The sequence below is a fragment of the Anomaloglossus baeobatrachus genome, chromosome 4 (genome assembly GCF_048569485.1).
Source record: "Anomaloglossus baeobatrachus isolate aAnoBae1 chromosome 4, aAnoBae1.hap1, whole genome shotgun sequence".
NCBI classification, from domain to species: Eukaryota; Metazoa; Chordata; class Amphibia; order Anura; family Aromobatidae; genus Anomaloglossus; species Anomaloglossus baeobatrachus.
In genome coordinates, this window is record NC_134356.1 from 454,458,235 (window position 1) to 454,470,573 (window position 12,339).

At 45.6% G+C, this 12,339-nt stretch overlaps 2 protein-coding genes across 4 annotated transcripts in view; one reads left to right on the plus strand and one right to left on the minus strand.

Annotated features, from left to right (window-relative positions):
- Window positions 1-9,572, plus strand: part of PPIB (peptidylprolyl isomerase B) — a 34,569-nt gene extending 24,997 nt beyond the window's left edge. Inside the window, exons 3-5 of the mRNA XM_075345642.1 lie at window positions 7,182-7,275; window positions 7,857-8,041; window positions 9,135-9,572. Of these exons, the coding sequence (XP_075201757.1) occupies window positions 7,182-7,275; window positions 7,857-8,041; window positions 9,135-9,257 (402 nt within the window). The 3' untranslated portion in view covers window positions 9,258-9,572. The remainder of the gene's footprint in view (window positions 1-7,181; window positions 7,276-7,856; window positions 8,042-9,134) is intronic.
- SNX22 (sorting nexin 22) overlaps window positions 7,873-12,339 on the minus strand; it is a 43,727-nt gene continuing 39,260 nt past the window's right edge. For all 3 annotated transcript variants that reach the window (XM_075345641.1, XM_075345640.1, XM_075345639.1), the window contains one exon: window positions 7,873-11,007. In XM_075345641.1, coding sequence (XP_075201756.1) covers window positions 10,898-11,007 — 110 coding nt within the window. In that variant the 3' untranslated portion in view covers window positions 7,873-10,897. The remainder of the gene's footprint in view (window positions 11,008-12,339) is intronic.

Consider the following 12,339-nt stretch of genomic DNA (forward strand, 5'->3'; position numbering starts at 1 on the left):
TGCAAGCAGAGGGCTTGAAAGGAATTAAAGGGCTTGTCCACTACTCGCACAACTTTCTCAACCTATTCCTCATAAAGTAACAACCTATATTATCCTTCTCTGCCAGAGAGCAGCAGCTCTAGCTTCTTCGCCCAAAGGCAGTGAGACTGTTGTATTGATCAATTCAATAGCTTAATTTCTCTTTATTCTTAGGTTCATGGCAGTAATGCAGATTCCATTGTCATATTTTAATTCTCACATATAGCTATTGGATTTTCTTTGTCGCTCCATTGGGAGACCCAGACAATTGGGTGTATAGCTTCTGCCTCCGGAGGCCACACAAAGCATTACACTTTAAAAAGTGTAACCCCTCCCCTCTGCCTATACACCCTCCCGTGCATCACGGGCCCATCAGTTTTTTGCTTTGTGTTGGAGACTACCGCGCCGACCGCGCTTGTTTCCCGGCCACGTTACTAACTTTAGTCCCCGGCTTTTGCGGCCTAGTACCGCATACTCCCGCCCCCGGGCCTGCCAGTCAGGGGTAAGGGCGGGACGCTTGACTAGACGTCAGCGGTGAGGGCTGGAGCATACTTAGGTATCCTCCTCCCCCCTCACTGAGCACTGCGGGGCACCAGATTCCCGCACTTTCTGAGGCACGCCCACGGCTCCCTCCTCCTCTCAGAATGCCGGCAGCCATTGCTATCAGCACTTCTGCAGGTGGAGAACTTCAGGACCGAGCTCCACAGCTCTGGGAGGCCCAGGCAGGGAATCTGGTGGACACACAACCGCTGAGGGCGGTCGGTAAGCCGCACCTGTTACTAGGTGCTGGCCCCCCTGGGTGCCGAAGTGTGTGTGTGTGTATATATATATATATATATATATATATATATGTATGTATGTATGTATGTATGTATGTATGTATGTATGTATGTATGTATGTATGTATGTATGTATGTATGTATGTATGTATGTATGTATGTATGTATGTATGTGTGTATGCGTATGTATGTGTGTATGCGTATGTATGTGTGTGTATGTATGTATATGTATGTGTATGTATGTATATGTATGTGTGTGTGTGTGTGTGTGTATATGTGTGTGTGTGTGTGTATAATATATATATATATATATATATATATATATATATATATATATATATATATATATATACATACATACATACATACATACATACATACATACATACATACATACATACATACATACATACATACATACATACATACATACATACATACATACATACATACATACATACATACATTACTTATAGTGTATACATTTACTCTGTTCGGCCGCATTAATTGCTTTTGGCTATATACCCTCACTGTTTGCTCTAAGAGGAGACAACAGCATGTCGTCCGCAAAAAGCAAGGGTGCCAAGGCACAGGCTTTTTTTGCAACCTGTACCTCTTGTGCGGCTATGTTACCTGCAGGTTCCACCTACCCTCATTGTGTGCAATGCTCGGCCCCTGTGACACTCACTCAGCCGGAGCCTCAGCCACTGGTGGGACCCTCGGCCCAGGTAGAACCACTGGCTACCACTGTCCAGGTGGCAGGGACAGAGTTTGCAGTGTTGGCTGAGAAACTTTCTGAGTCACTTTCTCAATCCATGGCTCAGTCTATGGATAGATGGTCTGCTAAGATACTTGAAGCTTTGCAGCACAGACCGGTAACACAGGCCCCGGGCACTGTTGAATCATTGCCCCCAGGCCCCCCTCGGTCGGAGCAGCAAAGTGCTCCTGGGGTGACTCCTAGGTCCCACGGTGAGGACTCCGACACGGACCGCAGTCCCAGACCGGCTAAGCGGGCTCGCTGGGAGCTTCCCTCGACTTCATCACACTGCTCAGGGTCTCAGCATGAGGACTCTCTGGAGGATGAAGCGGAGGTGGCAGATCAGGGCTCTGACCCTGACGCTGCTCTCAATCTTGATACACCTGAAGGGGACGCCATAGTAAATGACCTTATAGCGTCCATCAACCAGGTGCTAGAACTTTCTCCTCCAGCTCCTCCGATTGAGGAGTCAGCTTCTCAGCAGGAGAAATTCCAATTTCGTTTTCCCAAACGTACACGGAGTGCGTTTTTCGATCACTCCAACTTCAGAGATACAGTCCAGAAACACCGAGCTTTTCCGGACAAGCGCTTTACTAAGCGCCTTAATGACACACGTTACCCCTTCCCCACTGACGTAGTTAAGGGTTGGGCTCAGTGTCCCAAGGTGGATCCTCCAGTCTCTAGACTGGCGGCTAGATCCATAGTAGCAGTGGCAGATGGTTCATCGCTCAAGGATGCCACTGACAGGCAAATAGAGCTCCTGATGAAATCCATCTATGAAGCCATAGGCGCGTCTTTTGCTCCGGCATTCGCAGCCGTATGGGCACTCCAAGCTATCTCAGCTTGTCTGTCTGAGATTAATGCAGTCACACGTGCCTCTACTCCGCAGGTGGTGTCTTTAACCTCTCAGGCGTCGGCTTTTTCGTCCTACGCCATGAACGCCGTCCTGGACTCTGCGAGCCGTACAGCGGTAGCATCCGCCAATTCAGTGGCAGTCCGCAGGGCCATGTGGCTACGCGAATGGAAGGCAGACTCTGCTTCCAAGAAGTTCTTAACCGGTTTCCCATTTTCTGGCGACCGTCTGTTTGGCGAGCAATTGGATAAAATCATTAAACAATCCAAGGGAAAGGACTCGTCCTTACCCCAGTCCAAACCAAACAGACCTCAGCAACGGAAGATACAACCGAGGTTTCGGTCCTTTCGGCCCTCAGCCAGGTCTCAATTCTCCACGTCCAACAGGCCACAGAAGGGCCAGAGGAACTCTGATTCATGGCGGTCTAAGTCACGTCCTAAAAAGACCGCCGGAGGAACCGCCCCCAAGGCGGCCTCATGACTTTCGGCCTCCCCTAACCACATCCTCTGTCGGTGGCAGGCTCTCCCGCTTTTGCGACGCCTGGCTGCCACATGTCCAAGACCGATGGGTGAGAGACATTTTGTCTCACGGTTAAATGATAGAGCTCAGCTCTCGTCCTCCGACTCGTTTCTTCAGAACATCTCCGCCCCCCGAGCGAGCCGATGCTCTTTTTCAGGCGGTGAACACTCTGCAGACAGAAGGAGTTGTGATCCCCGTTCCCCTTCAGGAACGTGGTCGCGGTTTTTACTCCAACTTGTTTGTGGTGCCAAAAAAGGACGGATCATTCCGTCCCGTTCTGGACCTCAAACTGCTCAACAGACACGTGAAAACCAGACGGTTCCGGATGGAATCTCTCCGCTCTGTCATCGCCTCGATGTCCCAAGGAGACTTTCTAGCATCAATCGACATCAGGGATGCTTAACTCCACGTGCCGATTGCACCAGAGCATCAGCGCTTCCTGCGTTTCGCCATCGGAGACGAACACCTTCAGTTCGTGGCTCTGCCTTTCGGCCTGGCGACAGCCCCACGGGTCTTCACCAAGATCATGGCATCAGTGGTGGCAGTTCTACACTCTCAGGGACACTCGGTGATCCCTTACTTAGACGATCTTCTAGTCAGGGCACCCTCCCGGGTAGCATGCCAACACAGCCTGAATACTGCTCTGGAGACTCTCCAGAGGTTCGGGTGGATCATCAATTTCCCAAAGTCACAATTGACTCCGACCCAATCGCTAACTTACCTCGGGATGGAGTTTCATACTCTCTCAGCGATAGTGAAGCTCCCGCTGGACAAACAGCATTCACTACAGACAGGGGTGCAATCTCTCCTTCAAGCCCAGTCACACCCCTTGAGGCGCCTCATGCACTTCCTAGGGAAGATGGTGGCAGCAATGGAGGCAGTTCCATTTGCGCAGTTTCATCTGCGTCCACTCCAATGGGACATTCTCCGCAAATGGGACAGGAGGTCGACGTCCCTCGACAGGAACGTCTCCCTTTCTCGGGCAGCCAAAGTCTCTCTTCAGTGGTGGCTTCTTCCCACTTCTCTGTCGAAGGGAAAATCCTTCCTGCCCCCATCCTGGGCTGTGGTCACGACGGACGCGAGTCTGTCAGGGTGGGGAGCGGTTTTTCTCCACCACAGGGCTCAGGGCACCTGGACTCAGCCAGAGTCCTCCCTTCAGATCAATGTTCTGGAGATAAGGGCAGTGTATCTAGCCCTAAAGGCGTTCCAGCCGTGGCTGGAAGGCAGGCAGATCCGAATTCCGTCGGACAACGCCACGGCGGTGGCGTACATCAATCACCAAGGCGGCACACGCAGTCGTCAGGCCTTCCAAGAAGTTCGGCGGATTCTGCTGTGAGTGGAAGCCACAGCCTCCACCATCTCCGCAGTTCACATCCCGGGCGTAGAAAACTGGGAAGCAGACTTTCTCAGTCGCCAGGGCATGGACGCAGGGGAATGGTCTCTTCACCCGGACGTGTTTCAAGAGATTTGTTGCCGCTGGGGAACGCCAGACGTCGACCTAATGGCGTCCCGGCACAACAACAAGGTCCCGGCATTCATGGCACGGTCTCAAGATCAGAGCTCTGGCGGCAGACGCATTAGTTCAGGATTGGTCGCAGTTTCGACTGCCTTATGTATTTCCTCCTCTGGCACTACTGCCCAGAGTGTTACACAAGATCAGGGCCGACTGCCGCCGCGCTATCCTCATCGCCCCAGACTGGCCGAGGAGGTCGTGGTACCCGGATCTGTGGCATCTCACGGTGGGTCAACCGTGGACACTGCCAGACCGACCAGACTTGCTGTCTCAAGGGCCATTTTTCCATCTGAATTCTGCGGCCCTCAACCTGACTGTGTGGCCATTGAGTCCTGGATCCTAGCGTCTTCAGGGTTATCTCAAGCGGTCATTGCCACTATGAGACAGGCCAGGAAACCAACGTCCGCCAAGATCTACCACAGGACGTGGAGGATCTTCTTATCCTGGTGTTCTGATCAGGGTTTTACTCCCTGGCCGTTTGCTTTGCCCACTTTTTTGTCATTCCTTCAATCCGGAATGGACAAGGGTTTGTCTCTCGGCTCTCTCAAGGGACAAGTATCGGCGCTTTCCGTGTTTTTTCAAAAGCGTCTAGCCAGGCTTCCGCAGGTACGCACGTTCCTGCAGGGGGTTTGCCACATAGTCCCTCCTTACAAGCGTCCACTAGAACCCTGGGATCTTAACAGGGTGCTAACGGCTCTTCAGAAACTACCCTTCGAGCCGATGAGGGATGTTTCTCTTTCACGTCTTTCGCAGAAGGTGGTCTTCCTAGTGGCAGTCACATCACTTCGGAGAGTGTCTGAGCTAGCAGCGCTGTCATGCAAAGCCCCCTTCCTGGTGTTTCACCAGGATAAGGTGGTTCTGCGTCCGGTCCCGGATTTTCTCCCTAAGGTGGTATCTCCTTTTCATCTCAATCAGGATATCTCCTTACCTTCCTTTTGTCCTAATCTAGTTCACCAATGTGAAAAGGATTTGCACTTGTTAGATCTTGTGAGAGCACTCAGACTCTACATTTCTCGCACGGCGCCCCTGCGCCGTTCTGATGCGCTCTTTGTCCTTCTCGCTGGCCAGCGTAAAGGGTCACAGGCTTCCAAGTCAACCTTGGCTCGGTGGATCAAGGAACCGATTCTTGAAGCCTACCGTTCGTCTGGGCTTCCGGTCCCTTCAGGGCTGAAAGCCCATTCTACCAGAGCCGTGGGTGTGTCCTGGGCATTGCGGCACCAGGCTACGGCTCAGCAGGTGTGTCAGGCGGCTACCTGGTCTAGTCTGCACACTTTCACAAAACACTATCAGGTGCATACCTATGCTTCGGCAGATGCCAGCCTAGGTAGGCGAGTCCTTCAGGCGGCGGTTGCCCACCTGTAGGAAGGGGCCGTTTTACGGCTCTCTTTATTCAAGGTATTCTTTTACCCACCCAGGGACTGCTTTTGGACGTCCCAATTGTCTGGGTCTCCCAATGGAGCGACAAAGAAGAAGGGAATTTTGTTTACTTACCGTAAATTCCTTTTCTTCTAGCTCCTATTGGGAGACCCAGCAACCCGCCCCTGTTCCCTTCGGGCTGTTTGTTCTTTTGTGTACACATGTTGTTCATGTTGAATTGTTCTTTGGTTCATGGTTTCAGTTCTCCGAACATCCTTCGGATTGAGTTTACCTTAGACCAATTTATAAGTTTCCTCCTTCCTGCTTTGGCACCAAAACTGATGGGCCCGTGATGCACGGGAGGGTGTATAGGCAGAGGGGAGGGGTTACACTTTTTAAAGTGTAATGCTTTGTGTGGCCTCCGGAGGCAGAAGCTATACACCCAATTGTCTGGGTCTCCCAATAGGAGCTAGAAGAAAAGGAATTTACGGTAAGTAAACAAAATTCCCTTCTTTCATGCCAGTATTCATATAGCAGTTCCTGCTTTACATTTATTCCCCTTGCACTCACTGGTGTGCAGCCCTTCTCTATATAGTGCAGGGCTCACATGACAGAACATCACGGGAGACCCAGTACCATCATCTCTAGCCATTTTATGAGGTTTATACAACTTGATCCAAGTAGTGGACAACCCCTTTCATAGAGGATAGGAAAACTGTACTTTTTCCATATTCTAGAAATATTTACCAATATCAAACATTTTTACTGTAACTAAAATACATCTTTATTTACTCAGATATTTTTCTTCATATTTATATACCTTTCCTTTTTAAAGGGAATCTGTGAGCAGGTTTTTGCTTTATAATCTGAGAGCAGCATCAGGATATGTGCACATGATCAAGACTCGCTGCATCTTGCATCCCCTGCCCAATGAAGATTGTGCATAATCCTCGTGCATGATGCTTTTTTGAACGCAGCGTTTTCAGAGTCAAAAATTTGACAAAATCACTGCGTTTAAAAAAGCAGCATGTCACGTATACCTTGCGCTTTGGATGCAGCTCCTGCTGTCTATGGGAGAGGCAGCATCCCGAGCGCATGAAATCTGTTTTGTTTTTTTTTTCTGCAGAAACACTGCATCCATTATGCAGTGTTTCTGCAGCGATTTGAAGTGCGCATGAACTGTCAAATCACTGCAGAAATTTCTGCAGTGACACGACGCAACGTGCGCACATGGCCTAACAGGCTCTTGTTCCCTATATTATGCTGCTCTCAAACTGAATAGCAAAAACCCACTTATTCCATTTAAGGTGTGCTCTAGAACTTACATCCAAAAGCTGAATTAAAAACTTAAATCTAAAGTATTTTCTTGGCTTATTTTCTTTATAGAAAGGGTTTGGCTTTAAGGACAGCAAGTTCCACCGAGTGATCAAAGACTTCATGATTCAGGGAGGCGATTTTACACGAGGAGATGGTACAGGAGGTCAGTAAACCGGAAAAATACTATATATTTTCTATAATACCTATCGTTCTTTCCTTGCCTGGAGACGGTGGTCTCCTGTCCTCCATTAAGGGGTTGTTTTGAAGAGTTAGTTCCTTGTCTCATACTCATTTGACTTATCCTGGAATATGGCACAAATGTTTGCTGGGGAAATACGTCTAAGAAATAGTGTACAAATCATGCAGTGTAATTAGTGCAAAGCTGTAATTTGTGAGTGAGAGCAGCAGCCGTATTTCACTACGTTGATTGGGAAGGAGGGACTTGGGGTTGGTGTTGGTAGGCAAAAGGGTGTGGAGGTGACTAGTCGGGGTTGGATGTGGCTCGTGACCCTCTTTCAGAGCTGAATGTTGCTCTCAAGGTAAATATTGGGGATCACTGATGTAGACATTTTTTTTCAAATGACACTTGGTCCATTTGCTTCCTTAGTAAAGTAATTACTTATCATTTGATAGTTGAGTTACCACAACCAACCTATAGACGTGGGACACTATTTTTGGAACATAGTAATTGTGGTCTTCTTGACAAGTCCTTTATTTTGCATAAATCTTCATCTTCTAATATAGGAAAAAGCATTTATGGCGATAGATTCCCTGATGAAAACTTCAAGCTAAAACACTATGGTGCATTCTGGGTGAGCATGGCCAATGCTGGAAAAGACACAAATGGTTCCCAGTTTTTCATCACAACGGTTAAAACTACATGGTTGGATGGAAGACATGTGGTATTCGGCAAAGTTCTGGAAGGAGTGGTAAGATGTTGATTCAATAACTCATTTGATCAGTAATGTAGGAGGATAGATTGTCATATTTGCAGCTACTTTCAGTTTCCATACACTTTTTGGGGTGCATTTTTGGACTTCCCTCCCTCACATTTTAAAGCTCCTCCAATGGGTATTAAATGAATACTAAAACAACTTTTATTAAATAAAAAAACAGGGCTCATGTATTGTAGTACCTGCTAATCCTACAGAGATGCTCTATTAGTCCTCCCGGCAGTTCTCACGTCCCTTACTGTACAGGCCTTATAGCTCAGCCATAATGGTGGCCCGCTGAAGCATCTACGCTGTATACATGTACATTATTCTCTACCATTCTTTGTACAGTCTGAGCGCTATGAAATGTGTTGAGGCTACATAACCATCAAGAACGTAATAATGAAACGGAAAATATAAAATACTGTTAATCTCTTCTTAAAGCTGTTATTCCGGTAGGACTATACCTGTCTATACAACCTAGCATGGGACCCTTTACTATTAGCCAGAGCACTTCTAGCATGACCTTTGTATTTCATAGTCCCTGTTAATTTGTATAGTAATTGTGTGTAACTCTAGGAAATGCATTATATCATGGTTAATTCATTAAACAAACACTAAAGGGAATCTGTCAGCAGGTTTTCGCTACCTCATCTGAGCAGCATAATATAGGTAGAGAGACCCTAAATACAATGATGTATTACTTAGATTATTGGGTGCAGCGGTTCTGACATTTTTAGATTTAGCATGTAGTAGAGTTCAGAAAGCTGCCTTCGCCCACACCAGGCTCTGTATAAACAATGTCTACAGATAGTGAGATGCTAATCAGAGCAGGTGACATGCCGGACTAGCTGACCTAGTCCGGCAATGCTAATCTTCTGAAGCTTAAAAAAAACCAAAACCCATAGCGGGTAAATTCCGCACAGTGTGAAAAGAGACGCATCATTAAAATCTGTATTAACCCCTACATAATGCTGTCTATAGATTACATAGCAAAAACTTCCTGACTGATTCCCTTTCAAATAGTACAGTCCTTCTGTGACCTTCAGGTTTTCATTTCTGTACAATATCCTCTGTTGTTTAATTGCAGGATGTGGTGAGGCAAATTGAATCCACCAAGACAGATTCACGAGACAAGCCTCTTAAAGACGTGGTTATTGTAAACTGTGGGAAGATTGATGTGGAAAAGCCATTTGGAATTGCTAAAGAGTAAACTTTTATAGCAGTGCCAACTATACCAGAAATCGCTCTTCCATCACTGGATCAGTTGGAGCTTGACGAAATATTTAACCAGTTGCCTTTTGATCTGCGACGGGCAGAAAGCTCTTTGCCATCTATACAGGGACGTCTGTGTAGCTCAGAATTGATCTATAAGTGACCAAAACAAAATGCTGCCCAACACTGTTGGAGCTCCAGTATACTGACTTACACATTCCACCCACCTCGTGTTTAATGTGTCCAAATTGGGTTGAGGAAAACATTACAATTGTGTACAATTCCTTGAAATAAACTGGTTTTACAAAAACAATTGGTTATGATTTAATATTAATGTTGTATTTGCTCGGTGGTTAGTTTGTAGTTGAAGGACACTAGGGCAAAACTCATTACAGTACAGAGATCTTAAAAACTTTTCCCATCAGTCACCAAGTATTTTACCCCAATATTAATGTACTCTAGCAAACACTTACTGGTACCTCTATTTTGTTCATGGACAAGTCAAAGGTCACATTGGCGTATAGCATCAGATGTGAGCGAATCGGCTATGAAATGACACTCAGCTCAAACCCTTCTGCGAGCGTGAGCCGAGTGTCATCTACTCTGCTTCAATTCATGCAAGAATCTGAGCACAGATGCAAAGAAGGAAAGATTACTCTCTCCATTGCTTGTGTGTGCATAGATCTGACTGCAGTTGGATGAAATCAGTGCAGTCCGGTGTTTCACACACACCCATAGACTTGTATAGGTGCGCATGATCTAATATACGTTGCTAACCAAAAACACTTTTTTTTTCTCCATCTTTCTCATGCCGATTCAACATGAGAAGTCAATGATTGGCACTGCACCATAGTGTAACATTGCAGCGTATGCATCGGATAGCACTCAGGTGTGTTACAGTGGTGTGAGCAAGCCCTAGGGGAAAATGAAGTTACTGTAAATGGTCCTCAGAACATAATCTATTAAAATACACGTTGCCAGTCAAAGTACATAAGTGTTGTCAGTTTCACATTATGGCCATAAAAGAAAAATAAATCTGCACATAAGATTCCTGCTTTACTATAGTGTTTGGCTTTCTCGTGCACAATCTGTAATCCATAGGCTACAGTGCAGCTTCACAGTGCACCAGATCCTAGACGTCAGCACCCTGAGCTTTAGTCCAATAGGCTCTTCACTTGATAGAGTACTGGTGTTTTCAGGAGAAATCCCTGTCTGGTGGAGACTCCTTTGTCTGAAAAATGTACATTTACGAGTGAAGCGCCATATGATGGTCCTTTGTCACCTCTCTAATTGGAATTGACTTTTTTTTTTTTTAAACAAAAACCTTGAACCTAAATTTAGTCCACAAATGTCAGTGTGGAGACCTTTCCACTGTTCTGTACAACATGGTACTGAAAATAATCTATTAATGCAATAATTAATAATAATAATGCTCCTCCAATGTTCCAGTCCGTGATACAGGGGTGGGTTCGGTGGTAAAGACCAGTTCTGCAGGTTCTTGTTGGAATATTGGTACTTTCTTCCCTTAAATACTGGATCAATCTTTCTCAATATGAGTTTTATCCACTTATGGTGCCAGCAGAAAGTACAGACTTCACTAATCCAAATGGAGAGATGTTCTTTTCGGTTTTCTGACAGTCATGGAACAGGGTCACTTGGTAACTTTTGTTTGGCTATAGGAGGATTCTTGAGAGTCTGCTGGTATAGTCCTTGAATTACTCCTTGTAACACGACATCCTCAAGCATATCTGAATGGGGAAAAAAAAATACATTAAAATAGGCCTGCTTGTGGGATCAACACTTTCCACACTACAGTCATGGCTTCTGGGTGCAAATGAGATGACCTATACTAGATCCATTTTGAATGTTCACCAATGGACCCCAGTGCTGATTAGGGACTGTCAGGATTTTGTTATCGCTATTTCATAAACTGCCATAAGTGTATTGTTCTTGTGGTCAAAAATGGCAGACTGAACTACTTCATGGGAAAACCCATTTTAAAAGTTTATTTTAATCAATTAAATTTAAAATAACTTCCACAATTGATGTTTAAAAAAAAAAAAAAATTCCTGTGCTGAGAATCTTGTGTGCCTGCTATATACTATGTACTGGATCTGTCCCGTACAGAGACATGGTCTAATCATATCACAGATCCTGGGACGGGGACTGTTAAAAAAAAAAAAAACCATACAGCCCTTAGGGCTCGTGCGCATGTTGCGTACTTGTATGCATTTAAGCTGCGTATTGCACTGCAACATAAATGCATAATCTATGTAGATTGTGCATGATACGTGCGCACGTTGCATTTTTTTTTTTTTTTTTTTGAACGCAGCGATTTGGATGCTAAAATTTTGACCCAAATCCATGCGTTCATAAAAGCAGCATGTCATTATTTGTGCGCTATGGATGCAGCTCCCACTCTGTCTATGGTGGGGGCAGCAGCCATAGTGCATGAAATCATTTTTTTTTTTTTAACAAATACTGCAAATCACTGCAGAAACACTGCATAATGAATGAAGTTCTTGGGATAGCCCATTAAAGATGAGGGGTAGAGACACAGTGGATAAAGAAAGTATGAATATTCCTCTTCAAAGAACAGACTGATCTGTAATAAAAAAAAATATAGGTGAACAAGGGACTCGATCCAGGTAGTCACTCCAGATTATTCAGGCAAGGTGACTTTTCATTTTCAATAAAATATAACGTAATATACTTGCTTTAAAAGTTAGCCACAATACACATTGTCAGCAAGCAGTTACACATATAACTGTCAGTAACAACGTGTTTCAGTGTACAATGCACCTTCATCATGGTCCTAGTATACGACCATGATGAAGACTCATTGTGCGCTTAAATGCATTGTCTGTTATTGACCGCTATACACTGCTTGCTGACAGTGTGTATTGTGGCTAACCTTAATAAGCAACTATATTAAAAGTTTTTTATATTTTATTGAAAATGAAAAATTATCTTGCCTGAATAATCTGGAGTAACTAGCTGGATCCAGTCCCTTGTTCTCCTGTTTGCCGAGTGTGCTTCCACCCCCATCAGTGCTGAATCTCCGGGATACCCTTGGAGAA